This window comes from Mauremys reevesii, linkage group 10 (genome assembly GCF_016161935.1).
Source record: "Mauremys reevesii isolate NIE-2019 linkage group 10, ASM1616193v1, whole genome shotgun sequence".
NCBI classification, from domain to species: domain Eukaryota; kingdom Metazoa; phylum Chordata; order Testudines; family Geoemydidae; genus Mauremys; species Mauremys reevesii.
Genome location: NC_052632.1, coordinates 38,789,864 through 38,815,871, shown reverse-complemented (window position 1 = coordinate 38,815,871; position 26,008 = coordinate 38,789,864). Strand labels below are relative to the sequence as shown.

General features: G+C 46.1%; 1 protein-coding gene across 6 annotated transcripts in view; it reads left to right on the top strand.

Moving 5' to 3' along the window:
• ARID3B (AT-rich interaction domain 3B) overlaps positions 1-24,407 on the top strand; it is a 46,259-nt gene extending 21,852 nt beyond the window's left edge. For 4 of the 6 annotated variants that reach the window (XM_039493435.1, XM_039493434.1, XM_039493436.1 and 1 more), the window contains 5 exons: positions 13,085-13,268; positions 16,048-16,307; positions 17,319-17,576; positions 20,378-20,491; positions 21,822-24,407. In XM_039493435.1, the coding sequence (XP_039349369.1) occupies positions 13,085-13,268; positions 16,048-16,307; positions 17,319-17,576; positions 20,378-20,491; positions 21,822-21,976 (971 nt within the window). In that variant the 3' untranslated portion in view covers positions 21,977-24,407. The remainder of the gene's footprint in view (positions 1-13,084; positions 13,269-16,047; positions 16,308-17,318; positions 17,577-20,377; positions 20,492-21,821) is intronic. The other 2 variants (XR_005585897.1, XR_005585896.1) reach the window with 2 other exon arrangements.
• The last annotated feature ends 1,601 nt before the right edge of the window (positions 24,408-26,008 follow it).

Below are 26,008 nucleotides of genomic sequence, written 5' to 3'. Positions count from 1 at the left end.
CTTCCAATTACCGTTTAATTATTAACTAGCAACATGCTCCCAGTGCAGAGGCTGAGCCGGTCACCAGCTGGCTGTTGTAGGAGTATAGCTTTGAATCAGCTGTACATTGCCAGTGTTTTGTTTTCTTGCAGCTCTTGTTTTCCAGAAGGATATTTAAGAGGACATGTTAAGAGCACTACCCATAGTGGGAGTTAAATTCTAGAGTGCTGTTTCCAATCTTTCTGATAACTCCTACGACTGACATCCATTTACTGCTGCTACACAGAACAAGCTAGATTGCGAGTCATATGGCTGGACTGGTATTTGCCTGGGAACCATTGCTCCTGTGGCAACCCCCTAAAAAGTTAGTCAAGAGACTCTGTGGAGTTCAGTTTCTGAGATTGGTGTACTGCTAACAGTGAGTTTTCACCCTAGTATTTTCCTGTGATGCCTTCAGTACTGCTAGCAGCAGCAGGAGGAGCATATCAGGCAAACATGCACATATTTGTGTACACACTGATGGACTCTGGCATGCTCCCAACATTTAGTCACTCTCACAGCAAAGTGGAGACACAGATTATTATGAATACTTGTCTCTTTCCCCTCTGCACTCCCACCTAACACACACCAGTCTTCTTTCTCATTAAATATAAACACCTTGTTCAGAAAGAGCCCACCAGAAAGAAACTGATAAACTGAGGCGTTAATGCATCTGGGAGCTGAGAACAAAGTGCTATGTTTCTGTGTGAGTGTGTCCCCGGCCATCTGTGTCCAGTTAATTCATACCTCAAATCCAGGTGGGAGTGAATGCAGCTCTTTTTGTCAGTATAATTGGTATAATGATGGGGATTTTCCTGCCCTATTACAGAGACACTGGATGGTGCTGGCCCTTGTTCGGGTTGGGGGTGGGGATGACAGCAGACTGCTAACAGGTTGATACTGGAGGCCTGATGTGAAAAACAAATAGCAGATTTCACAGGAGCTACTGAAGAGCTCTGAGCATGAAAAGACTTGGCCCTTGGTGCCGCGGCTTGGAATGTACCTAGAATGTGAAGCCATGAAATGGGCTTAATGCAGATCAAATGTGCAGGTCTCATCAGCCTCGGAGCACAGCAGGTTGTCGCAGAATGCTCCAGCTGCAAGTGATAAAATGGCCCTTCAGTGGCACTAATGATGGAAGAGGGAAATGAGGGGAAAGCTGTAACTCTTCCTTTGTTGGGAGATTTTTTTGGTATGTATTTAGGTGAATTGTACTCTCCATAGCTGTGACGGGGCGGGGGGGGAGAAAGGGGTTCGGACAATCAGGGTGACTGTTGTGCAGAACAAACTCTGAACTGGCTCAACAATGTGACCAGTCTACTGACTTCAGGCTTGCCCGCATGAGACGTTAGTGCATGGCAAGCCTGGGTGTAAATCTACAGTGCACTAGCTTACTGCACAGTAACATCCTTTATGGACACTGCTACAGCACACTAAAAGTTCCATAGTGCTTTTCGATACATTTGTGTTTCAAAGTGTCCATGTGGGACATTACTGTGCAGCAAGTGAGCCCTCTAAAGTCAGACACTGACCTTCCATGCACGAACCTCCCGTGCAGACAAGCCCTTATCTTTACCTTGCTTTAGGTTGCTGCACTGCTCTCGCACTCTCTCCTTCTAGACTGCATCTTCCACCTCCCTTCACTGTGGGAGGGAGAGAGGTTGGGAAGGGCATGACTTCCAGCTCTGCTGCAAAAGGAGAGAATTTTAGGGATGTGAATGTTCACATACAACTAGGCATGGCACTGACAGGCACTGAGCAAGTCTCCTCACGTAGTTTTGCTAGTGTGTCTCAGTCCTGACCTATCTCAGTCCTTAGCAGAGAATGATAATCCTAGCAACCTGTGTAGCAGTATTGTGGCATGGATAAACATCCACAAAGCAGTAGGTTTTAGACCTAACCCCTCTGAAACACACTTGCAACTTAAAATGAATTGGAAAAACAGTTCTCCAGAGAACTGCAAACACCTAAAACACTGCATCACCTACAACAACTCCTCCGTTACTTAAGAGGGGAGGAGATGGAGGCATAGAAAAGGCTGGCAAAAGAAATATATGTATGTAGTGTAGTTATAGCTGAGTCAGTCCCAGAATATGCGAGAGACAAGGTGGGTGACATATCTTTTGTTGGACCAACTTCTCTTGGTGAGAGAAGCAAACCTTTGAGCCACACAGAGCTCTTCTTTGGGTCCTGAAGAAGAGTTCTGTGTGGCTCAGAAGCTTGTCTGTCCCACCAGTAGAAGTTGGTCCAAAAAAAGAAATAAAGTTATTTCTGTGGATCTGTGCTCTGCACTTCCTGCACGTGCTCTTATATGAAATCTTTAGCATCTTCAGGGTCTACTTTCATTGCATGATTGATCTCATAGAATGTTGTTTCACTGACCAGTGAAATATACTCTAATAGCACTCTGAAGTATATTTTACCTTTTTCAGAACCCTCCTAGTGCACACCTTACACTGGGTGTGTCCACATTTAGTGTAGATAAGTTCTATGGAACCTACCCCAGGTGGTCATAGACTTTGCATTAGGTACACAGTGATGGTCTTCCTCATGACACTCCTCTCCCTCCCCCCACCTCCCCGTTTTCAACATATTGCCATCAAAACTTCTTGGAGGTGTTCTAGTATAATGGAAATATCTTACTGGGATTATCACTAGTGTTTTGCAAGAAGTTACTCTGGAGAAATGACTGTGTGGAAGAGAACTAACTGAATATTGTGGTGTAACGCTCTGAGATAGCCTAAGAGATTGCATGTATTAGCACATCGGAAAAGGCTCCTTTTGAAGGAAGGCTGTTTTGTTCATTTAAAGTACTGCCTTTGTGATGATCTCATAAACCCTCTCTGATTGTACAACTCTGCTAATTCTGGTCAAGGTTACTGTGTGACCTTGGTTTTCCCAGGTGGTTTGGCCATTCTGTTTTTGATGTGCATATACATAGGAGGGACTTTGTAAGCCTGAGCATGTGGTTTTAATTTTTTCCTTCTGTCATGTGCTTTATCTGCACATTTTAGATATGGAAATACTCATGGCAAATACGTGGTATTGACAAAAGCATTTACTGATGGATTCTTTTATCTATAGGCAACACTGGTGCTTATCATACACATGTCCAGGATATACCCCCTCCCTCTGCCCTTTCTCAACTTCACAAGTTTCTTTTGCTCTTGCAGGGATATCTTGGTTTCTGAATAAAATAATGTAATTCTCTAAATTGGGTGTAAATTTTCCACTCCTGTTTGTCAATGTTAAGCAGTAAGTGATTTTTAGAGCAGATATGTCTCCTAGCATCAAAGCAGAAGTTCCACCGTGGAGAAATCTCCCTCAGCATGCTACCCCAGAAAGAAGAGTTCCCAGTCATTGCTCTCAGGAGAGATGAGTTGTGAGCAAATAAAGAATAAAACACTTGGATGTTCTGAATTAAATTAACAAACCTCTGTCCTGTGCTACCGGTCCTAGAACCTGAATTGTATAAAGCTTACTTCGGGATTTATTTCATTCACTGAATCGGCTACTTATTTTGGCCAATTGATCTGATTTAAGGAGCTGAGAACTGTGGTAACTGGGTTCCTATGTAAAATGATGGATAGGTATGAAGTAGGGCATATCATTTACTCACTAATCTCCCCATTATTGATTACTTGTTTGTGTGTTAGGAGGAGTTATATATGCTTTTATTTATATTGCATTCTTTTGTAGGGGCCTTGAGCACTTAAGGAGGGAAGGGTCACGCAGTATATGATATTAATGGAATCATAGGGCTAGAAGGGACCGCAAAGATCATCTAGTTTAACCCCCAAATCACACAAGGAGTTTGTAGCAAAGCAGGAAATTGAACCTGGATCTCTCTTGTCCCAAGCTAACATCCTAGCCACTGCACCATCATTCCTCTCATTAAGGTTGCAGAGTTAGTCACTCAAGTTAGGAAATTCCAGAATGAAAATCACCCATTCAACCTTAATAGACATAGAAGTAGTGATGCTTTCTCACCTTTGAAGGGGCACATAAATACTACTACCAGTCCCGTGGTTTCAGCGGTAATTTGGTGGTGGGTGCCCCGAAGGCGCGGCACTGGTGGATCTCCCATAGGAGAATCCATGTGACTGCCGTGCTTGGGGCAGCAAAAAACATAGAGCCGCCCCTGCCTCTGGGACCCCTGCCCCATCCACACACTCCCGTTCCCTGTCCCCTGACCACCCCCCAAACACCCCTGCCCTCTATGCAACGCCCCCTAACTGGGCTGCCTGGAGCACCAGTGGCTGGCGGCGCTACAGCCAGGCTGCCCGGCCGGAGCCAGGCCACGCTGCCACCACCAAGCAGCACAGAGACCGGGTCAGGCCAGGCTCTGCCCCAGGAGCTCACAGCCCCGCCACCCAGAGCATTGCCTCGGCAGCGAAGTGAGCAAGCTGAGGCTGCGGGGGAGGGGGACAGCCGGGGAGGGGCCAGGGGCTAGCCTCCCGGGCCTGGCGCTTGCGGGCTAGGCATGATGGTCTGGCCCACAGCCCATAGTTTGCCCACCTCTGTCTTAAAATAACCAATTGGAGGACTCCCTATTAAGCTTTTCCCTGGAATGCAGAATTGAGGATGTAAAGTTCACCTCCCGCCTGGCCGTGAGGAATTAGATTTTGGCTTGTGAAGAGTTAATCTATTGTCCCATAGCCTGGATATTAGTGATCCAAATCCTCTCCTCCCAAAGATCTTCTTTATATTGGTACTTCCTAGTCATTGTGGATGCTCTGGGCTCTCTGGCTTCCTAGCTAACTTGGCAGCCTGTTTCTAATCAAGTGATTAATGACTCTTGCTGTGCTCAAGCAACTCAAAACCTAGCCATTTGGATACTGTGGTGATGAGGGCCTTACAGGTACATAGGCAAATACAAAAAGGCAGAATTGTTTGGCATGGATTCCAGACCCTCTGCCACAACCCATAAGCAGCTGGCCTTACGTTGCCCAGCTAAGCCTAGTTGTGGCTGTGTGTCTGCTCCGCTTCCTTCTTTCCTTTGCATTTCTTCCAAACGTATTCATGTGTCCACTCTGACTGGGGAAGAGGAGTTCATCTCCCACCTTTGCTTGTTAGTCCAAAGGTCATGGGGTGGAAACCCCACCAGTTGCAAAGCTGTTCAACATCTGGCAGAGAAATGGGGAATAGCAAATATATTGGACCCAGCTGTGTCAGTAGTAGTTGAACAGTGGGACTTTATTTGATCTTAATGTGAGGAGCAGCAAATTTCCATGGGACCTCGACTGGGATGGGAGTGAACTTGGCACTGGGATGTAGAAGCCCCCTTCCCCAGAAAGTTAAAATGGTTGGAGGCTTGATCAATATAATAGGATTGTGGTCATTGGGAAAGTGTGTGCATGTGCCAGTTAGGCCGCCTCCGGCTCAGCAGCTGAAATCTGATAAGGGGCCGCTAACTGTCAGTCTCACTTATTGAGGAGGGAAGCAGAGACCGATGGCATTTCTAGGGGTCCAGATAAGAACTGGGCCTCCTGTCAAATAGAACATGATTAATTACCCTCAGTCCCAGCTCCTGCTTTGATAGGAGTTTCTGATGATCTGCAGGCTTGCAGATCAGGTGGTGACATTCCCATTGGGAGGTGAGAATGCCCGCTGTGGAAATGCAGCAAATCTGGGGAGAGATTAGATCAGTGATGGCGCTGGCAGAGAGGGGTCCTTTATTCTCATTTCCCCATAGCTGCTTTTCTCATTTTAACATCGAGTGAGACCTAGGGCAGCTTACACAACAGAGGTGACAACGGAACCTTTCATGTGGAGGAAGTGGGAACAGTTTGACTGCTGCTTGCAGGGTCTCTGGTTCAACACAACTAGCCCCGCTTAAAACCCTGGATTTTGTGCTTGGTGATGATTCTAAGCAGAGCAGGAGCCTGGAATGGGGACTTCTGATGTTAGTTGCATATTGCTGACTAATTTAATCAATGGACTCCATTTAGAGAGAAGAGGAGTAACAGAGGGATAGTGCATATGTAGAAAGTACAACCACGTTCCCCCTCCCTCCCCAACTAATTTAGTTTTCATTTCATTTCGAGATTCAGTTCCTGTTTTCCTTATTTTTTAATATCTCAACAGGCTTGCTCCGGCCTGTTTCACAGGCCTCACTGTCTTCCTTCTCCATTCCCTCTGATCATCTGGTGCTTCTGTCCTACCCCTTCATGCACTGTTGGTGTAAGTGTCTGCTCCCCTGCAGATTCAGAAGTCTAGAATAGCATCTCTTCCCTCATCTTCTATCTGTATGCAAGTTGTTGAAAACTGTCTTCTCTTTACCTATTCATTTCTCTTTCTAACTCTATGAAGCATTTTGTTACAGTTTGTACGAAAGACGTTCTGCAAGATAATATTGCATGGTGGCATCCTTATCTAGTCTCTCTCTCTCTCTCTCTCTCTCTCTCTCTCTAGAAAGGGAGACTTTAAAGAGATATGAGGGAAAGATTTAAAGAGTACATCACTAGGAAGGATGTGAAGAAATTGCCTGGGGAATTGCTGCGACAAAGGAAGAGTAATGACCTCTCTTAAATCAAAACAGGTTAGGACTCCCAAACCTGGCTGAGAAACGATCTCTCAGAGAAGTGTTGGCACAGGGTAAAGTGAAGAAGAAGGATGGGTCACTGCTCTGGTCGAGTCCCAGGTTAAAATACCACAAAGACCAGCCATCTTGAGGCATGTGTAATAGGGGCGGGGCTGGGGGGGGGGAGAGGGAATATTTTGCTCCAAAATGTAGATCTTGAAACACGTGGATAAATTACATTATCCCCAGTATACAGATGGGAAGATTAAGGCACAAATCAGTAAAGTGATTGGCCAAAGTCCTACAGGAAGAAGGCAGGAGAGCAAAGAACCCAAGTCTCCTGACTCCCTCACCAGTGCTCTTTCCATTGGACCTTGTAGACTCCTGGCCACCAGTTGTAAAAATACCTGTTAAAAGAATACTTCCAAGGTTCTCTTCTTCCTCCCCCCTCCCCCCCCCCCCGCTCCAAAATTAGGAAAGAGCAAGCCAGTAACTCAACCCCATATGCTTCTTAAACAAGGGATTAAACAAAGACTGTGAATGGCTAGCCAACTACAAAAGCAGTTTCTCTTCCCTTGGTGTTCACACCTCAACTGCTAGAAGAGGGCCTCATCCTCCCTGATTGAACTAACCTCGTTATCTCCAGACTGATTCTGGCCTGCATAATTATACCTGCCTCTGGAAATTTCCATTACATCCGTCTCACAAAGTGGGTATTTACCCACGAAAGCTTATGCTCCAATATATCTGTTAGTCTATAAGGTGCCACAGGACTCTTTGTTCCTTAAACAAGGGAGACATTCAAAACCCTCAGAATAAAACCTTTAGCTTCTGTGTATTTATTCAGTTACATTCTCTTGAAGGTAAGAGAAGGCTTTCGGAGAAGGGAATGGTATGGTTGGAAAGAAAGGGCAGCGAGGGTGGCTCAGACATAACTACAGTCATGATTTTCTCAAGAAACCCTGATTGTAGTTACAACTTTCCTCCCCCTTGCAAAATCCACCTGCCTAGGGGCTGTTCGGGGGCTTCTCCTTTTTTCATCTCCTCAAGTTCAGGTGTCTTGTGGAGGATTTTGAAAGTGAGGACAACTTTGCCCCTCCCTATTTGTCCATCCATCTCCAGAGATGCCAGACTCAGCCCCCAGCTCGCTTACTTTTCCCACCCACGTTGTCATGCTTTCTACGAGCTTGCTCTGGGAGCGCCCTTGCTGGATTAATCCAGAAGAGCCATCTTCTCCTGTAAATCATTTTTCAAGGCCCACCTCTGCAGTGATCCCTACAAGTAATGGCTAGGTTGTGCGGTAGTCAGGGAAAACCAATCTAACCTTGCCTTTAAAATATAATATATACAAAATAATATTATGCCATTGAAAAATCTTGACTCCCATTTTCCTGCCCTTGATCCTTTGTCATATTAGAGGACAGAGACAATCTGCCTGGTTGCCTATTCAACATTTAGCACAGCAGAGCCCCCATTTTCATTGGGGCCTGTGGCCACGACTGCAGTATGTAGACATTTGTGGTCCTCAGAATCCCATCATGTCAGTTCGGCAGCAACCCTTTTCCATGGGATGCAAATGCCTCACCCTGTTGTTTATGATAGTGCCTAGGCCCCAGTCTGATTCTGATTACTCGGTATCAGAGGTGAGGTGGCCTGGGGTTGCGTAGTGAGTTCACTTCAAGGGAGGAAAAGGTAGTCATTCCTGCAACAACTGTGTGGAGAGGAGCCCCGTGCCCCCCCCCTGATTTAAAGAAGGCCCCACTGCCAGTGTAGCGGCTGCAGAAGGCGTTTCCGTGAGCTAGTAGAATAGAGGGAGACAGGCTGGAAAGTACAGTAAAATGAGTTTGCCATCAAACAGCAACAAGTCTTATGCTGTGCCCCAGGTCAGTGACCTTTCCCTCTGGAATTCTCCCCTCTGACCTCCGGATCATTAATCCTGATGCTGCCAGATGACAGTAATCCATCATGGGCCCTGACAAGGCTTGCAGCCAACTGTGAAAGGATCCGCTCTGCTTCAGCCTCCTCCTGTCCCGTGATGCTGCTCGTTTTTCAGCCTTTCCTGTTCAGAGCTGGAGGTTTCCAATAAAGACTTTATCACCTTTCCCTTCCTCTGAAAGGACTGGGGGAGGGGGGCTCAAAGAGCAGCCTTTCCTCACTTACTGTCTGCGTTTTGCAATCAGCTCCTGTGAAATGTGCTGAGCTCTGGCTGACTAAACCAATGGAGAGCACCCAGAGTTTACGGGAACCCAAAACACAACCCCCTGTTGCATTCCCTAGCTCATGCAAGTTAAGAGAATGTTACTCAACGTTCTCCTTTTATGGAAAGTCCTGTAGCATTTCATAGAAAATGACCACTTCCCTCTATGCTGTGGTTTTAGCTTTCCTACAGAACGTAACAGAAAGTGTCTCTCTCTTGTAAAACTCTGCAGGATGGTTAAAGAAAATCCATTAAAAATCTCATTCTGTGGGTTTTTGGAGTCTTTTTTTTTTTTTTTTAATAGTTTCTTATGAAGTTCTGTAGGATTTTCCTATAAGGGTCCTAAGTATCAGAGGGGTAGCCGTGTTAGTCTATATCCACACACAAAAAAAGAGGAGTCTGGTGGCACCTTAAAGACTAACAGATTTATTTGGGCATAAGCTTTCATGGGTAAAAACCCCACTTCTTCAGATGCATGGAGTGAAAATTACAGATACAGGCATGTCTTTAACGTGCCACAGGACTCCTAGATTTTTCTATAAGGGTCCTGTTTTTAAAAGTTATCCAGAGGAAGGGAGTATTTCCTGGTGGTTACAGCTGGGTATGGGAAGTCAGATTTGAGTTCTGTTCCTCCATCAGCATTTTGACTGTGCCTCAGTTTCCCCATCTGTAAAATGGGGATAATATTTTCAGAGTCCCTCTGTGAGGTAGGTGAGTTAATTCATTAATGTATGTAAAGTATTTTGAGATCATGGGTTGAGAGGAGCTAGAGAGGGTGAAAAATTATGGTTTTGGGTAAAGCTCAGTTTTTAAAAAAAAATCTGTAATATCTCAATATTTCCCCTTGCCAGCCCCTTGTTTTCCTGAAGAACCTTATTAATGGCCCTTTCTTTCATGTTCCAGCTGTCCCATCTGGCCAGTGTCCAAACATAGCTGGATGAAAGTCCCTTATGAGCGAGCAAATACCATTCTCTAAATTGGATTGGGGAAGAGTGGGTGGTTTTGAGCTGCACAAGATGGCCTCGGGGGAGGAGGAGAGAAGAGGGAGGAGTGCTCCAGTTCTGCCCTCCCCTGTCATTGCTGACCAAAGAACTGGGCTCTGATATGGACTGTAGTATCATCAATGCAACTTTTGTAATTATCTACTTTGTTGGAATGCTCTGGCATTCCATTGAAAGTGGCCACCTGGTCAGAAATATGTATCCCGCAGTAAAGGAGTTAAAAAGAAACTCTCTTCCTATTTGTGGGGTGGGATGAAAGAGGGATAAATAAGATTTTTATTTACACACCCTGCCCTGCAGAGAAGTGGAAAGTTCCCAGTTCAGTGTCTGCAAGTCCTCCAAGGAAAATAAGCGAATAATTCATCGACATAAGCCACCAGCTCTATTAAACAAGGACTGTGGTGAGAAGGTGGAGCACATGCTGTTGCCAGACTGCTCCTACAGAGTTTTCTGTACGGAAATGCTGTCTGTGTCTACATGGAACCTTTAACCGTCCTAAGTGAACTTCTTTACAAATCTTAACACAGTTCAAGCTGACTTAGGTCTTGTCTACACTAGAAAATTGTACCACTTTACTCATCCTGTTATAGTTAAAGTGGTATAACCCCTCTGTGTGGACACAGCTCTAGTAGTATAAAGGTGCTTGCCGTATGGGAAGGAGAATAAGTTATCTTGGTATGGGGCATATTTATGCTGGCATAATTGCATCTACCCTAGGAGTTGTACTGGTGGAACTATACTAGTTAAAAAAAAAAAATCACACCCTAACCAATGCATTTATACTGTCACAACTTTCAAGTGTAGACCAGCACTTGCTTTAAACTCTGGCTGGCTAGTTAGGGTGAATGGGGACCAAACACATTTCCATTTTTTGGGAATGATTCTAGTCTTGGTCCTGGAGGGAACTATAGGATGCAAAATGAAAGCGACAGATGAGATACCACTGATAGATAACATTACTGTTTTACAGGTTCCTCCCCTGTGGCAAGAGTAACTCTTGCCACAGAGGAGAGAAGACAAATAAATGGGAATATGATCGATGTATACAGAGTAGTGAATGGTCAGTCCAGGGTTCCAATTTACCTTTTCCCATAATACAAGAACAAGGAGACAAGTCGGTACAACTGAAAGGTAGCAAGTTTAAAACTAACAAAAGGATGTATTATATAGCATATAATTAACTGGTGAAACTCAGTGCCAGCAGGTATTGAGGGGAAAAAGCATAACAGGATTCTAAAAAAGGATTACACGCTTAGGGCACTGAGAATGTGAGTGGAGTTTAGATGGACTCTGTTATGCAAAGCAGAATAAAAACCATTTATAAGGGCTATAAAGTCTTTTGCTCTATGGTATATACCATATGCCACTGTTGGGTGTTGGAAGAAATCTCTTTGTGGGCTAATTATTTCACAATTGTCCATTACTGGGTTACTTATGCCTTCCTGTAAAGATTTTGATACTGACCTCTGTCCTAGACAGGACAGTGAAATTAGATGGGCCATTGCTTTGACCCAGCATGGCATTTCCTATGTAATGAAATAAATGTAGGCATGGCAAATTTCTTTCTTGTTGGCTAGATTTCATTAGTTTCAACTTTGAAATCCCAGCTTCTTACTTTTAAGTTCTGGGAAAGGGGCACTGGCAGGTTAAAAATCAGATTTTCATACCTGTGTTAACCCGTGAGTTTACTAAAACTGAACAGATGTTTGTCCCACAGCACCCTGCAAAAGGAAGCCTAGAGTGGTGCAGTGAGTTGTGGGACTGTGCTCTATGGGATATACACTCCAATATCTATGTGCCTCTCACGACTGGATACACTGTACTTGTGCAGGTGTGTGGCTTTACAGGAGGCATGTGGAGCTAGGATGCTGATCATCTGCAGTGTGGTCGTGCTTGATCATATAAGACTAAAGTAAGAGTAACTCCTGATTTCCCAACTCAGTGTCAGACTGCAGGAAAGACGTAGCCAGGGTCTGAAATCTAATGTACATTTCACTCTGTATGCTGATTGTTTACTCAGTTTGGACAATGAAAATGGATTAGTTAGTTTCACTTTCTGGCTCTCATGCACTAGTTTCTTGCTACTGTATTTGGGTTGCAAATGCAGCAAGGGAAGGTCTGCAATGTCACCCAGAAAACCCACTTAAATGGAATTTAAAAAAAAAATCAGATTTCAGTTGATCTTCAATTTCTGTTAAACTTAATTTTAGGAAGCGTAGATGTTGAGACTAAATCAACTGGGCAACAATGTCTCTTTAAACACAAGGTGTGGGGGGACTTAACATTTGCAAATGTGCTCATAATGCATAAAAGAGCCAAATTGTGTTTGGAGGTGAAGGAGACAGAGCGCTGGAGTAAGCGTCCAAACCCCTCTCACTCCCTAACCACCCCTCTCCCCCTCAAAAAGGAGAGGGGGCAGCAGTGACATAGTAACACAGAGTATCAGAATTCAGTTTCCCCATGCTTGTACTGGGGGGGGGAGGGGGAGGCTAGAAGCAGTGTGGCAAGAGTATCCTACCCCTTGGAGGGAGGGATCATCCACTGACCCTCTCTGGTTTATGCAGGAACAGTTCTGATGGACTCTGGAGGCAGCTGTATAATCTGGCTTCCCTCTGCCAGGGAGAATGTCAGCACCAAATAAGGAATAAGAGAGAAGAGCTTAAAATGGGAGAAGGGGGTTAGAATCACTCAAGGGAGGGGAAACAGGAGTAAGACCAAAATTGTTGTACTAAGAGCATGAGCAGAAGCAATTGCAAAAGGGGTGTGTGGACAAGGGGAGAGTATATCTTAGCCAAAATATCATCATTCCCTTCCATCTCTGCTCTCTCATATTAAGTACAGAAAATATAAAAGAAGAAAAGAACATTTTGACAACCACTCAGAGAATCCTGATGCATAAGCAGGTCTTGTTCTTTGCCAGGAGCTGTTTCATGGGTTCTTCAGTTCCCTCATGAGCATGAATGAAACAAATTGTGTCTAGTAGTGCACTGGGAAGCTCACATAGTGCTGCTCCTCTGCTATCTTTCACATCTCCTGTCCTGAATTTAAAAGCCCCCTACTTCTTCCCCTCCCCTGAGTTTGCCTATTCCACAAGTTGCTGCCTAGCCGCATATTTTTATTTGTCTGGTAATTGCTTTTGCCTGCAGGAAAGGATTTTCCATGAACAGGACTTGGTGTGTAGCTAAGACGCTCTCATTTTCTTGCCTACAGAGCACGCTCTGGTCAGGTTACAAACAAGATTGCCTTCATTTCTCATTAGCAGGAAGATCAATAGCTCCAACCTGCCTGACTCTTTTCTTGTCCTCATTTTCTTTCTCCATTTGCTGTTCTGTTGTGATATTGCAGGAACTCCCATCAATCGGATCCCCATCATGGCGAAGCAGATCCTGGATCTCTATATGCTCTACAAACTGGTGACTGAGAAGGGAGGGCTGGTGGAAATCATAAACAAGAAAATATGGCGGGAGATCACCAAAGGCCTTAACCTGCCCACCTCCATCACCAGTGCAGCGTTTACACTTCGGACCCAGTAAGTATAGAGCCCTTCTCCTGGGAGCACAAAACAGGAGGAAGTGGGAAGGGGGCAGAGTCGAGAGGAGAAAGGAAGAGGGGGAATGAGGGGAAAGAAATAAGCAAACTGCCCCCTGCTATGGCAAGAATGGACCTGATCGGCTGTTTGTTTCAACCTTCCTCCTCCTTGTTCCCCACAGTCTCTTCACCTCAGTTTCGCTCCACACCCACCCCTCTTACCTTCTTTCCTCCTGCTCTGCCCTCTCACCCCCTTTCTCTTCAGTGATCCCTCTCTCTTCACTTGTCTTTCTCTTCAGCTAAGCTAAATCCAGCCCCCACCCCTCCAAAACTAGTAATCGTGGAACTATCATGCCATTTTTTGCAATCACATGGTTACCCCTTTCCCAACCCTGTGTCTGGTCTGTGTAGATTGTAAGCTGTGGGGCACGGAGCATCTACTGCTTTGTGTTTGTGCAGTGCCTAGCACAATGAGGGCCCATTCATGGTTGGCCTAAGATACTACTGTAATAAACATGATTAATAATAATAATCAAATAGTCTTCTGAGTTTTCAACGTGTGTTTTAGCACCTAGATACTGTGATAATTGCTCCCTGCCCCATAAACACTTAATATAGATTAGATACGTTAGCAATAAACCTAGGGAGAGAGGAATAGAACTGGCAAAATGAAGGCAGAGGTGCCTCCTAACATTTTTGTTCAGGTTCCGAGGCAGTGTGGTCCAGTGACTAGAGCAGAGCACTGGGAATCAGGACTCCAGGGATTCCCAGCTCTGTCCCTAACTCATTATGTGACCTTGGAGTGACCCGTCCATCCCTCAGTTTCTCATTCTGTAAAATGGAGATACTCACATATTTCACCAATGTTCCTAAACTGCTTTGAGAGCCTTGGAAAAGGCTCTATAGAAGGGTAAAAAAAAATTCCCCATCTGTAAATTGAAAATAATGATACTGACCTTCTTTGGAGAGTGCTTTGAGATCTACTCATGAAAACTGCTGTATAAGAGCTGTGTGGTGGTCTTATCACTGGAGCAGGAGATTATGAACCTCTTTTCATTCTAAACTGCTTCTCCATAGCTTGGGAGTTCTTGGAATGTGCCTTTTCACTACAGTTTTCAAGGCGTGGCCTCTTCCCAAAGTGATTCTTTTTTTTTTTTTTTTAAAGCTTGGACAAAAAGTGTTCGGCCTCTTGAATACAAGGAGAGTTTGGGAGTTTTATTATGTTTTTTCAAACAGTCAAAACAGCTGGGGATAGAAAGTTGAAATGTGGCATGAAAACAGCTCTCAGTGAGGATAAGTATTTGTGAGTGTTCAGTCAAATTTAGTTGTGCCCAGGTTTAAAAAGCGCATGCCTAGTACAGTTAATATGGGATTTTTCACCATGTTCATAAAGCACACAGAGAAAGATGGTGCAGCTGGACCCCGTGCAGCTAATTTAGGAGCATAGTGAAAAATATACTGGAGGTGCATTTGTCCAGTGTTTTGCACAGCAGGTCCTGATTCATAGATTCCAGGGCCAGAAGGGATCACTGTGATCATCTGGTCTGACCCCCTGTATAACACAGACCGGAGAACTGCCCCAAATAATTCCTAGAGCTGAGCTTTTAGGTCATGATTTTAAAATTGTCAGTGATGGAGAATCCACCACAGCCTTTGGTAAGTTGTTCCAATGGTTAATGACTCTCACTGCTAAAAAAGTACATCTTATTTCCTGAATTTGTGCAGCTTCATCTCCCAGCCATTAGATTGTGTTCTGCTAGACTGAAGAGCCTGCTGGTAAATATTTGTTCCCAGTGTAGGTATTTGGAGACTGTAATCAAGTCATCCCTTAAATCTATAACTAGGTCTGTGACTAGAGTCCCAGGGTGATACCATAATAAACTAGTTTCCGGCAAGGGCTGCATGGGAGCTTTGGCCCCTGTCCTTCTGAACCTTGAAGGTGCAAAAGGACTACGGACCCCTAATGTGCACTAGATCAGGGCCCTAGGTGGGAGCCCTACTCTGATGCACCTTGGGAGCTTGGCAGTTCTTTGGGCTCAGAGAAAGGAGAATTTCTCCTGTGAACCTCCCTAAGACATTCAGGAAAGCATCTCCCTCCTCAGTTGCGTGGGACAAGGGTGCACCAGTGATCTAGCCACATAAGTTCAGATAAGGGAATTCACATTGCTTATGTCAATTTTCTTACAATCAGAAGAGCTTTGCTGTCTCAGAGAGTGAGGTGCCTGCTCTGTTTTATTTTTCTTTTCTACATAATTTATTTAAAATAAACCCCCAAAATCCACCTAAGAAATTCCAAGAGAGGGGGGCAAACCCAAGAGAACATTATGGTTGTACCTGTCAAGCAATTTGAAAGTTAGAGTTGATCCCTTAACTCTTCCCCTTGTGCATAAGCATTCAAATTATGGTCTTTAATTGTATGACCATGCATAATTTCTTAAAGACAATGTTATGTCACACGCTTTCTTTCTACTTCCTTAGAGTTACACATGTAGCATCATGTAGTATGGTGCTGTCCTCTGCAAAGGCTAGACTATGAGTCCATGGAAGTCATCTGTACGAAAACAACTCCTGACACCCGAACTACACAGCTGGCTGCACACTAAGCAAAAGACCACAAAGCAAAAATGAATATTGGTTAGCAGAGTTAGGTCTTCAAAGGGCCCAGTCCTGCAAGCACACCTGAGCAATGCTTAGTACCATGAGAATTCCCATAATCTACTTTTTTCAGATGCTGCTGAGTACACTTGCTTTGATCTCCCCTCTCCATGTGTTTCTCCCAGGTATATGAAGTACTTATATGCCTACGAATGTGAGAAGAAGTCCCTAAGCTCTCCTGCCGAGCTGCAGGCTGCGATCGACGGCAACAGGCGGGAAGGCCGACGGCCCAGCTACAGCTCCTCCTTGTTCAGTTATTCACCCACTGCCACGGGGCCTCCTTCCCTCCTGTCTCCTCCAAAGATTCGCTTCCCGATCATTGGCCTGGCCCCAGGCAGTGGAACCAGCAACTCCCGTCTCTCTCCAGTGGCAGCTCTCAGGAAAGGTCTGCTGTTTATCTCTGTGCAGGACAGAGAATGTCTGTTGGGGGAGTAGGCAGTGGGTGAAAATCAGTTTCAGTGTCTGGCCAAACTTGGGTCAAAGAAAGTTTGGGGACACTGAGAGGACTTGGATGGCTCAAAGATATAGAGCCGTCAAGCTCCAGGTTAACCAGTTTACGTATGCGCTGGGTCAGTAGTGACAACATTGTCATTGATACTGACTAATCACCCAGGACAGCAGAGCAGGATGAGAGAGGGAAGGATAGAGGAATGAGGACAGGACTGGGATCAACCAGGAGTTACTGGGGCTCTAGGCCCAGCTGCAGCTCTGACTTCCTGTCTGCATCCCTAGTTCTCCATCTGTAAAATGATGGGTAATTCCCAGCAGTGTGATGGGGATTAATTAGCTAATCTTTGTTAGTTGTGTGAAGTTGAAAACTGTGATGGAAGTGCTAAGTCCTGTTAGGAAGTGGGAGTGATGCTATAAGAGGTTGTGAAAATAAGCAGCCACCCCACCTTGGGGGCACATCGGCAATATCCTGGTAAATTTCAGAGGAAAAAAGAAAGGGGAGGGGGTGTCTCATCTGCTCACTTTAGTGCCAGTCTCTGAAGGCATTTCAGAGGCCCAGCTCCTCAAAGGATCCAGGCTCCTGATGTTCATTGGTTTCAGTGGCTATTAGGAGCCTAAATACCTTTGAGGATCTAGGCCAGACAGACTACACCAAAGTGGAGTTGAGATTGCTCCAGCAAAAAGAGCAAGGAAGGCGATTCTGTTTGAGGAGCAGCAGTTCCATTTGGGAATGTGGGGGGATTTCAGTGCCCTGGAAGTGCGAGCTGATGTTGGTAGAAATGGCCTTGTACAGTGGGAACAGGCCACAGGCTGCCATGAAATGGACTAGTAGTGTTTGGTTCCTCAGAGCAGCATTGTCCCCCTTCCACACTGGGTTTTAAAAGCTGACTGCTTACACTAGGAAGCTCTGTGCAGAGCTTGACTGACTGACTGGCTGCTTTTCTAGGCGATGGCATCCCCCTGACTGTGTCCATGCCAAATCGCATTGCCATGCCAGTATCCTTGGCTAACCAGCAGGCAACTGTAGCAGCAAGAACAGCCACTCTGGAACAGCTGAGGGAGAGGCTGGAGGCTGGAGAGCCACCGGAGAAGAAACTCTCGCGGATGACGGAGGAGGAGCAGCGGCTTGTCCAGCAGGCACTTCAGCGCAACCTGTTCAGCATGGCGCGGCAGATCCCCATGAAGATCAAAATCAATGGCAGGGGTGAGGAGGCTCCCATGCTAAATGAGGGGGTTTTGTATGTTGGAGTGAGCACCCCAAAGAGGGGAAGTCTTTCTTTAAACCCTGGGTATATGGGCTTCACCCCAGTGCAGAACTTTAGGCAGTGGCACCCTTGCACTTCTGCAACTTATCCCACTCTTTTGGGTGCGCCCACCCAGCCCATCAGCCAGAGTGTCTTGCCCTGGTCTATTCTGATCCTAGTGCCAATGTGCTGCAGCAGGGCATGAATTCCCTAACTTCCCTTTGCTGCTCCTGGCTTGGAGACTAAGGTATGGCATCACCTCCTAGCTTCCCTGTCACTAGAGGCAACAGCTTTTCATATACAGATTGTAGAAGGCATCTAGGATGTCATGGCTATACAGTGCGCAGGAAACCCAGGTCATAGGTGGGGAGTAAGCTGGATGGAGATCTGCATTTGTTTGCTTGGGGGCCCTACTTATTATCCAGCATTGAGTCTGTCTTTTTTTAAAGGGTCACGTGACATCTCAGATAAGGTTGGGACTAGTGATGTTATTGCCAGTAATTGCTTCCAAGAAGAAAGGGCCCTGCTTCTCCTTAGTATAGATTACTGTGCCACTGCCCTGCTCCCAGCCTCTAGGGAAAAGCCCCTGGCATTCTGGTGGGAGGTGACTGCCCCAAATCATAGCCTCCAGGCCCCTGAAGGCTGAGTTAGAGGTTTGAGTGTAAGCAGCACTCATGGCCAGGGGAAACTGCCACTGAAAATACTGGGTAAGTGGAGATTCCATCCTTAAAGGTCACTTGTCAGAATCAATGTAATTTTATTGTGACTTCCAAAGCTGATTAAACAGCACAGCACTTCCACCTATCTGCCCTGGGGGCTGCCGTTAGATGGGGAGTGTAGCCAGCAGTGTCTCAGAAGATTTCAGTCCAACAGCTGTTTTCTCTTCTTCAAACGTTTTGATCCATTTAAATTAAAGAGCTCAAACCCCATCTAATTGCACCTTCAGAGGCAGACACTAGGCCACAAAGGTTTGACATTGAGTGGGGGAAGGGAAAGAGTTGTTCTGGAGGCCAATGCACTTTACTCAACAGGAGCAGTGCTGCAGTGTGAAGCTCTGGTTGAGAAAAATACACGTGGCATAGGGTCAGATCTTGGTCCTACTGAAGCTGATGGAAACGTTGTCACTAACTTCAGTTGGACCAAGATTTTGCTTCCCTAAGACTTTGGACCTACTTAAATTTCACACACATACTTCCTTAAAAAAGAATAGTGTGTGAGAGGAAAGGCAAACTTTGTGGCATGTCTTAAATCCCCTCCACTTTGCTGATGTCCTTCCCTTATCTCTCCTCTCACTGCTTCTGGCATTAAGTTGCAGTTGTAGCCTCTAAACCTAAAAACACACTGATGGAGGCAATGTGGCCTAGTAGATAGACCACTGGACAGGACTCAAGGGACACGAGTTCTTTTCCTGGCTCTGCCACTGGATGACCTTGGACAAATTCACTTTCCCTTTCTTTGCCTCAAGTTTCCCCATCTGTAAAATGGAAATAATGATACTGGCCTCCTTTGTAAAATGATTTGAAATCTACTAATGAAAAACATTATAGAAGAGCTAGGGATTGTTTAATAACCACTCTTGGGTTAAATGCTAGTTATGCCAATAGCATTCCTCGCTGGGACAGCAGCCATGATATCCCAGAAGGAATGCAACATCAGATGGGAATTGGAAAAATGTGTAAGATTTATATAGAAGATTTCAGTCTGAGCTGTCACCCTTGTACATTTCAGCCACAGGAAAACCTCTTTTGTCCTTACTTGGCATTTGCACACTGCACCAAAGCCAGCACCTCATTGTGAGAGGTCATTGCAATGTGATGCTGCTGCTTCACAAACTCTGAGCCGGATTTTAGGGCCAGCGAATGTCCCACAAATCAGGGTGATGGGGGAACAATCCCATGTCTTTTTCCACAGATATCACAAAATTGTAGTGTATCTAGTTCCCATTTCACATGTTCCTAAAGGTGACCTGTTTCTTATTCCTCTCCTGAGTCTGGTATTTCAGAAGATTTTGCTCCCTCCGCTGGCAGGCAGCAGTACTGCAGCCTAGCCTTTGCTAACTAAGGGTACGTCTACACTGCAATAAAACATTGGCACACACCCACAGTTGGCCTGTGCAAGCTGTCTCAGGCTTGAGCTGCGGGGCTATACAACTGCAGTGTAGATGTGCAGGCTCAGGCTAGAGCCAAGAGAGCTGTGGAGGTTTCAGAATGAAGTGGAATAAAGCTACATGCTATCCATGTATCAAATATTCAGTGGGTTTCTAACCAGTTACCTCTGAAGGGCCAGGATTTGAATCTGGCAGTGGTCACAAGCGAAACAAGTTCAGTATTGTCAAATGTCAAACAGTTCTGCACATTTACAAAAGACTTTTTCTCCATTCAGCACCCTCTGACTCGCTACTTTGGGCATGAGGGGGTGTACTGACAGAGCTGTACAGGGGAATCTTACTTGCCTGCATTCTGATTTTATTTAAATCCTAAGTCCCATCATTTAATAGAAGCTGATTGTACACTGTCCAGTGTACTTCACGGCCTGCAAGCAGGAGCAATGTATTTCCAAACTTCAGAGTCCTCCCCCCGCCACCCAAAGCAGGCCACCAGTTCATGAGTCGGAGTAGTGGGACTGGGGGGAAGGGAGGGCTTGGTTCCATTTTCACTGCAAAGGGGAGGTGAAAGAAGGACCCTCTAAGTACTAGATTGTCCATGGGTAGTGCAGTGGAGATCCAGCGCAACCTAACTCTCAACTGTCCTTTCCCCCACAGAAGATAAACCAGATGCCACGGCGGCGGCAGCAGCAGCAGCAGCATTGCATTTGTCACCCAGCGGCATTGGGAGTATTAACATGTCTGTGGAGATTAACGGCACAATCTATGCTGGTGAGAAAGCAACAGCTGCCCAGAGCGGTGGTGCAGCAGGGGAAAGCAGCTCTTGTTTGAATGCAGGATACTCTTAACGGTTATAAATTTACCAAACATAAAAAACAAAACTTTTGTTACTTTGAGAGACCCTTGAGTTGACACAGGAGCTGCTTTTCCACAGTCGTCCTCTGCACCACTCTGTCAAGATGGCCCCTTCTTATGTCATTGGGGTTTTTTTTAATATATATTCAAGAGCCTTCTAAATGCTTGGCAATTCCATCTTTGTGTGTGCTGTCTAAAGAGATATTCTAATCACTTTGTCCAGTTTTCGGATGTGATCTCTGTGTACAGTGGGACTCTGTCTGAGGGCATGTCTGCACTTCAGTCAGGAGATGTGATTTCAGCACCTGTAGACATACCTGAGCTAGGTTGGGTCTAGCGAGGTCAAAGCACACTTGAGTAACAATAGCAGTGAAGCCATGGCAGCCGAGGCCATGGCTGCTCAAGTGCATACTCAGGGTTCTGGGTGAGCGGGGTTAGCCCAGGCAGCCACGCTTTCACTACATTGTTGTTTGAGCTAGCTAGATCAAAGCTAGTTCAGGTCTGTCTACATGTGCTGCAACCGCATCTCCCGATTGCAGTGTAGACACACCCTTATAGTGAAGTAGTTTTGATTGCAGAACCTCTGTACAAGCAGCATTTCACTGTAATGGGAGAAAGAACTATCTGGCAAGACAACCCTCCCTACCTTCACCCTGAGTGTGGTACCAGGGCCACTTTTCATCCCTTGCTGCTATAGGAGATACCACCAGCCCTGGGGGAAGGGGAACTTTTGGAATCTCTCTCCTCTCATGCTGAGGAGCAGCTTTGACAAGACTAGCTTCTCTTCACCCCTTTCTGAGGAGTGTCGGTTTCTCTTTACATCCCTCACTCCTGCTCGGTTGGGTGGTGATCCCCTCTGAAGGCCACATTTAACACTTCCCTAGGTGGGTGCAGAGTGCTGCGTTGCCAGTGGAGTAGCTCAGTGGAACTCAGTTGTAGTGGAGTGAAAGTGCATTGAAAACGGCACCGAAGCTGTTGGGGATTTTCAAGCGAAGCGTCACACTATCAGCCTGCTGTATTTCTTCCGGTTGCACTGTTGCTGCAGCTTCCTGAACCTGCTTGATTGGGTTGGGCTAACTCTCACTGGTAGAATTCCCTGAGTGCTGTTCTAAAATCTCTGGGGTTTGTAGACTTTTCTCCTCTCCTGCCGTGTACATAGGTCTGGGCTAGCCAGTTGCTTCACCTTAAGCACTATGTTGTTCTGGTGTCCCAGTAACCCAGTTCCAAACCCGTCTCTGTCCTGCAGGAGTACTGTTTGCCCAGAAGCCCGTCGTCCATCTAATTGCAGGATCCAGCACCCAAAGCACCTGCAGTAGCAGCAGCAGCTCCCACTGCTCCCCTAGTCCGACCTCGTCCAGGGGCACCCCCAGCGCAGAGCCCTCAACCAGCTGGTCTCTCTGACGGATGGGGGAGCGGGCTCTCTCTCTCATTGGCTTCAGGCAGCTCTGCCCTCTCCGTTCAAGGCAGAGAGCGAGCCAGGAAGGAGTCGCACAGATTACCTCATCTCAAGGAACCTGCTTTGCGGTTGGTCAATGGCCGGATGATGAAACCTTCTGTGCTGGCGCATTTGCATTGCCTGTTTGTCCAGCCTTTTTTATTATTTTTTCAGGTTTGACTGTGTTCCTGCTGGGGGGTTGGGGCGAAGGGAAGGGGACATGGGGCATTTTTCAATCAGGGATTATCTCTAGGGGCTCTGGGTTTGCAGATGACTGAGACATCATCATGGCAGGTGGAAGGAGCAAGGAGGTAGTAATTGGGGTGGAGGAAGGGTTCCTGTTCTCTAATCAACAGATGTGTGAACTTCCCTATCATAACACAGTTTATTGACAATCCTACCCCCAGAGGGACTTTGGTCTCCTTTCCCCTTATATTTGTTCCCTCTTGCGGTCACTTGCAGAGCAGTCGTGCAGATTGATAGCGAGCAAGTCTCATCTGGTCACCCATTCTGTCTCCACTGTGTTCAGCCTCCTGATGCTGTCTCCTTTGTGTTAGACTAGGCTGAAAGGCAAATGGTCACTGATGCTGGATTCACAGGAGACTTGCATGACTTCTTCCTCCTTTGGCAACTACCTCTCTAGGGTCCTGGCAGCACACAGAGGACTCTCCCACCTCTGTATCTGATACACGGAGATGGAGAAGGTCTTTTAGTCCAGCTAGTCGTCTCCCATGGCCAGTGCAAGCCTGGACCCTACTGTTTTTTCCAGGCCTTTGCCCAGCCTAGTTTTAAATGCCCCAAGCAGTGGCCCTTGCACTGCTTCCCTTGGGGGAGCATTGGACAGGCTAAATAAACTCACCACTGAAGCCTTTATCCTGATAGTCATCCTGACTTTTCTTTTGCTTGATGTCATCCCTTTGCTCCTAGTTCTAGCCCCTTGGCCCTCGATAGAACTGGGTTTGCACCAAATGGTGATTTCCTGCAGTGCTTCCTCTCCTGTATGTTTCATTAGCCTCTCCATCCTGTCCCCACACAGACATGTCGGCTACGGGCCACTGTCACCCAAAGGAGATATGAGGTGACTCTGACAATCTGCTGAGCTGTGTGTGTCTGTTCATGTAATACACGCTTTTCTCAGTCGGGCTCTTACCAGGTATCTTGGCGCATTGGCCGAATCACAGCCATCGTTCATGAGGCTCACCTGGGCAAAAGAGACAGAAGAGCCGGACCTGGGACAGCTCCACATGGGTGCAACCCAGTTGAATGACGACACGGGCCTCTGGTTGTGGAGAGAGGGAAGAAAATCTCCCCCCATTCCCAGTAAATTCCCAATGGGTGGAGCTAGCGCTGCTTTAGGCCATCATTCCTCCTTTGTCAGCCAAGTTAGTTCCTTGGCTCACTTCCATAGACCCAGCTCTTTGCTGCTGCACTCCCCTCACACAGGCACCCGTGCTGTCCTCTCCCCTCCCGCAGCACATAGGACTGCCCGGGCGATGTTCTCTCAGCCTGTGGATCTGAGCCCTCCCACTCCCGCCCTGGTGATGTCTCTTCCATCGTGAGGCCTGAGTCAGGTTCTTTTGAGCAGATGAAATACCTCAGATATGGACTTGTTATTGTGTTACCTCTTCAGGAAGTATTGGCATATCTTAAAGCTTGTTTTTATATGTGTTTTGCTGACTTTGTTTTTAATTTTTATTTTTTATTGTAGCACCAAAGACAACAAAGCTGAGTGAAGGAGCATGTGGCTTCCCTGTCCTTAGGATAGCCTGGAGACAGTTCCAGCAGCATTGACCCAGGAGCTGGGCATGCGGACAGGGCGATAGAGGAGGACAGATGCAGGTAGAGAAGGAGTAAGAGGGCAGATTTATTTCTCAGGCTGGCTTGAGTTTCAGGATTTCCCCTCAGTGTGAATAGTGGGGTGTCCCCAGAGGGGGACAAGTGGTCCCAATGTTTGTTACAGAACTCTGTGATCTACTACTGGGCTTATCTTTAGCAAGTTTCATTAGAACAGCTTTGAAGATAACAATCCTGTCTACACTACAGATTTTGCTAGACCTCTTACAGCACGGCAGTTCCTGACATGTTAAAGTACAGTTCACTCTTCTAGTGTGGGCAGGACCAGACACCTGAATTGTGCTGCAGCTTTGGATTTTACTGGTAGGATTCGGTCACATAGATAAAAATACACCTGAGTCCTGTTTATGCAATGAGACCAAACCACGTTGTGTGCTACTGTATTGTACCCAAATGGTGCATTGTGGTAGTTTTTCATGGAGCAGATAGGACCTAAATACTGGAAGGTGTTCTAGGTTCTGCTTTCACTTATGTTGTAGAAGCCTATGTTACCAATCTCTGCAACCATCCCCATATTTAGGGGGTTGAAATACAATTTGGTAACACAAGTCTAAACCACATTGTAACTCTCTTCACAGGCAAGATGATCAGCTGGCTAGAAATTAGTTTGTTATAGCCTGGTCTGTGGGCTGTCATGTTACCACTGAAATGGTCAGTGTGCTGTGCCCTTTCAGATCTGTCTGTACTTGGAGCAGAGACGTGCTAGCTCCCACCATGTGTGTGAAATGTTATTGCTCGCAGGGTTCTAGCACTGTTTCTTTGAACAGTGCCTTTTCAGAGAGTCCTGCTGCAGACTGATCCCCCTCAGCAATCTATTGGACGGTTTTCAATCATAGTTCTAAGGCAACAGTCCCTGATAGCAACAGCCACGCATCACATGGTCATAGCTAACCCAGTTCTGCTCCCAGTGTCTACAGAATCCAGGGGCTTCTCTGCTCCACACAGGCAAGCAATCAGTGTTGGGGGATGGCCTAACAGTCACCCAGCCATGTTATCACTCAATTGGCTCTTGCCTGTGTAGATAGGACGGAACCATTTTACCAGATTGGTATTACAGCCCTCTGAAGGCAAGGGACCTGATTCTCCTACTTATGCAGGTGTAAATTAAGAGTTAACTCAATTGAAGCCAGTGTAAAACTAGTTTGAGATGAGAATCCAGCCCAGGGGCAACTGAACAACTTAGTGACGTTGTTAGAACACCCAACACCTCGAGGCAAGACCAAACTGTGCTTAAGAGGTTTGATGGACTACCTCAAGTCAGCTTGCCTGCACAGCTGGACATTAAGCCATTGCACATTTTCCCCTCTCTCCAGCCCATAAGTGTCTCGGACACCTCCCCTTAGTCCTAAAGTGCGTTTAAGTAAGAGCTTATAAACTGATCCAAGGTTCTCTGTACTGAAATTGTTAAGGTACCACTTTGGGAGCCAGTCTGGGGTCAGGCTGCTGGAGCAAGCTCTGAACGGTGAACAAAGCACCTTCTGACGTCAACAGCATTTAACCTCAGAGTGGGGGATGCACACGGGGCCTGAGCCAAAGCCCACTCAAGCTAATAGGGAGTTTTTCCACTGACTTCAGTAGACTTTGGATCAGGCCTATTATAAAAAAACTGGAGGTAACTTTATCACAAATTGTTTAAAAGAGTATTTTCCCAGTGATAGGTGGCTAACAAATAAATAACCTCAGTGTAACAATTACTGCGGGCTGCTCCTAGAGGGAGGGGGTCCTAACTGGCTGGTGAAATGGTAATTTCTCTCCTGGTGAAATATTCCAAGAAAACTGTCAAGTATCAGAGGGGTAGCTGTGTTAGTCTGGATCTGTAAAAGCAACAAAGAATCCTGTGGCACCTTATAGACTAACAGACGTTTTGCAGCATGAGCTTTCGTGGGTGAATACCCACTTCTTCGGATGCATCCGAAGAAGTGGGTATTCACCCACGAAAGCTCATGCTGCAAAACGTCTGTTAGTCTATAAGGTGCCACAGGATTCTTTGTTGCTTTTACAAGAAAACTGTGATGCTCCATCTTCATATCTACTGTGTAACATATTACTAGGGTGACCAGATGTCCCGATTTTATAGGGACAGTCCCGATATTTGGGGATTTTTCTTATATAGGCTTCTATTACCCCCCACCCTCTGTCCCCAT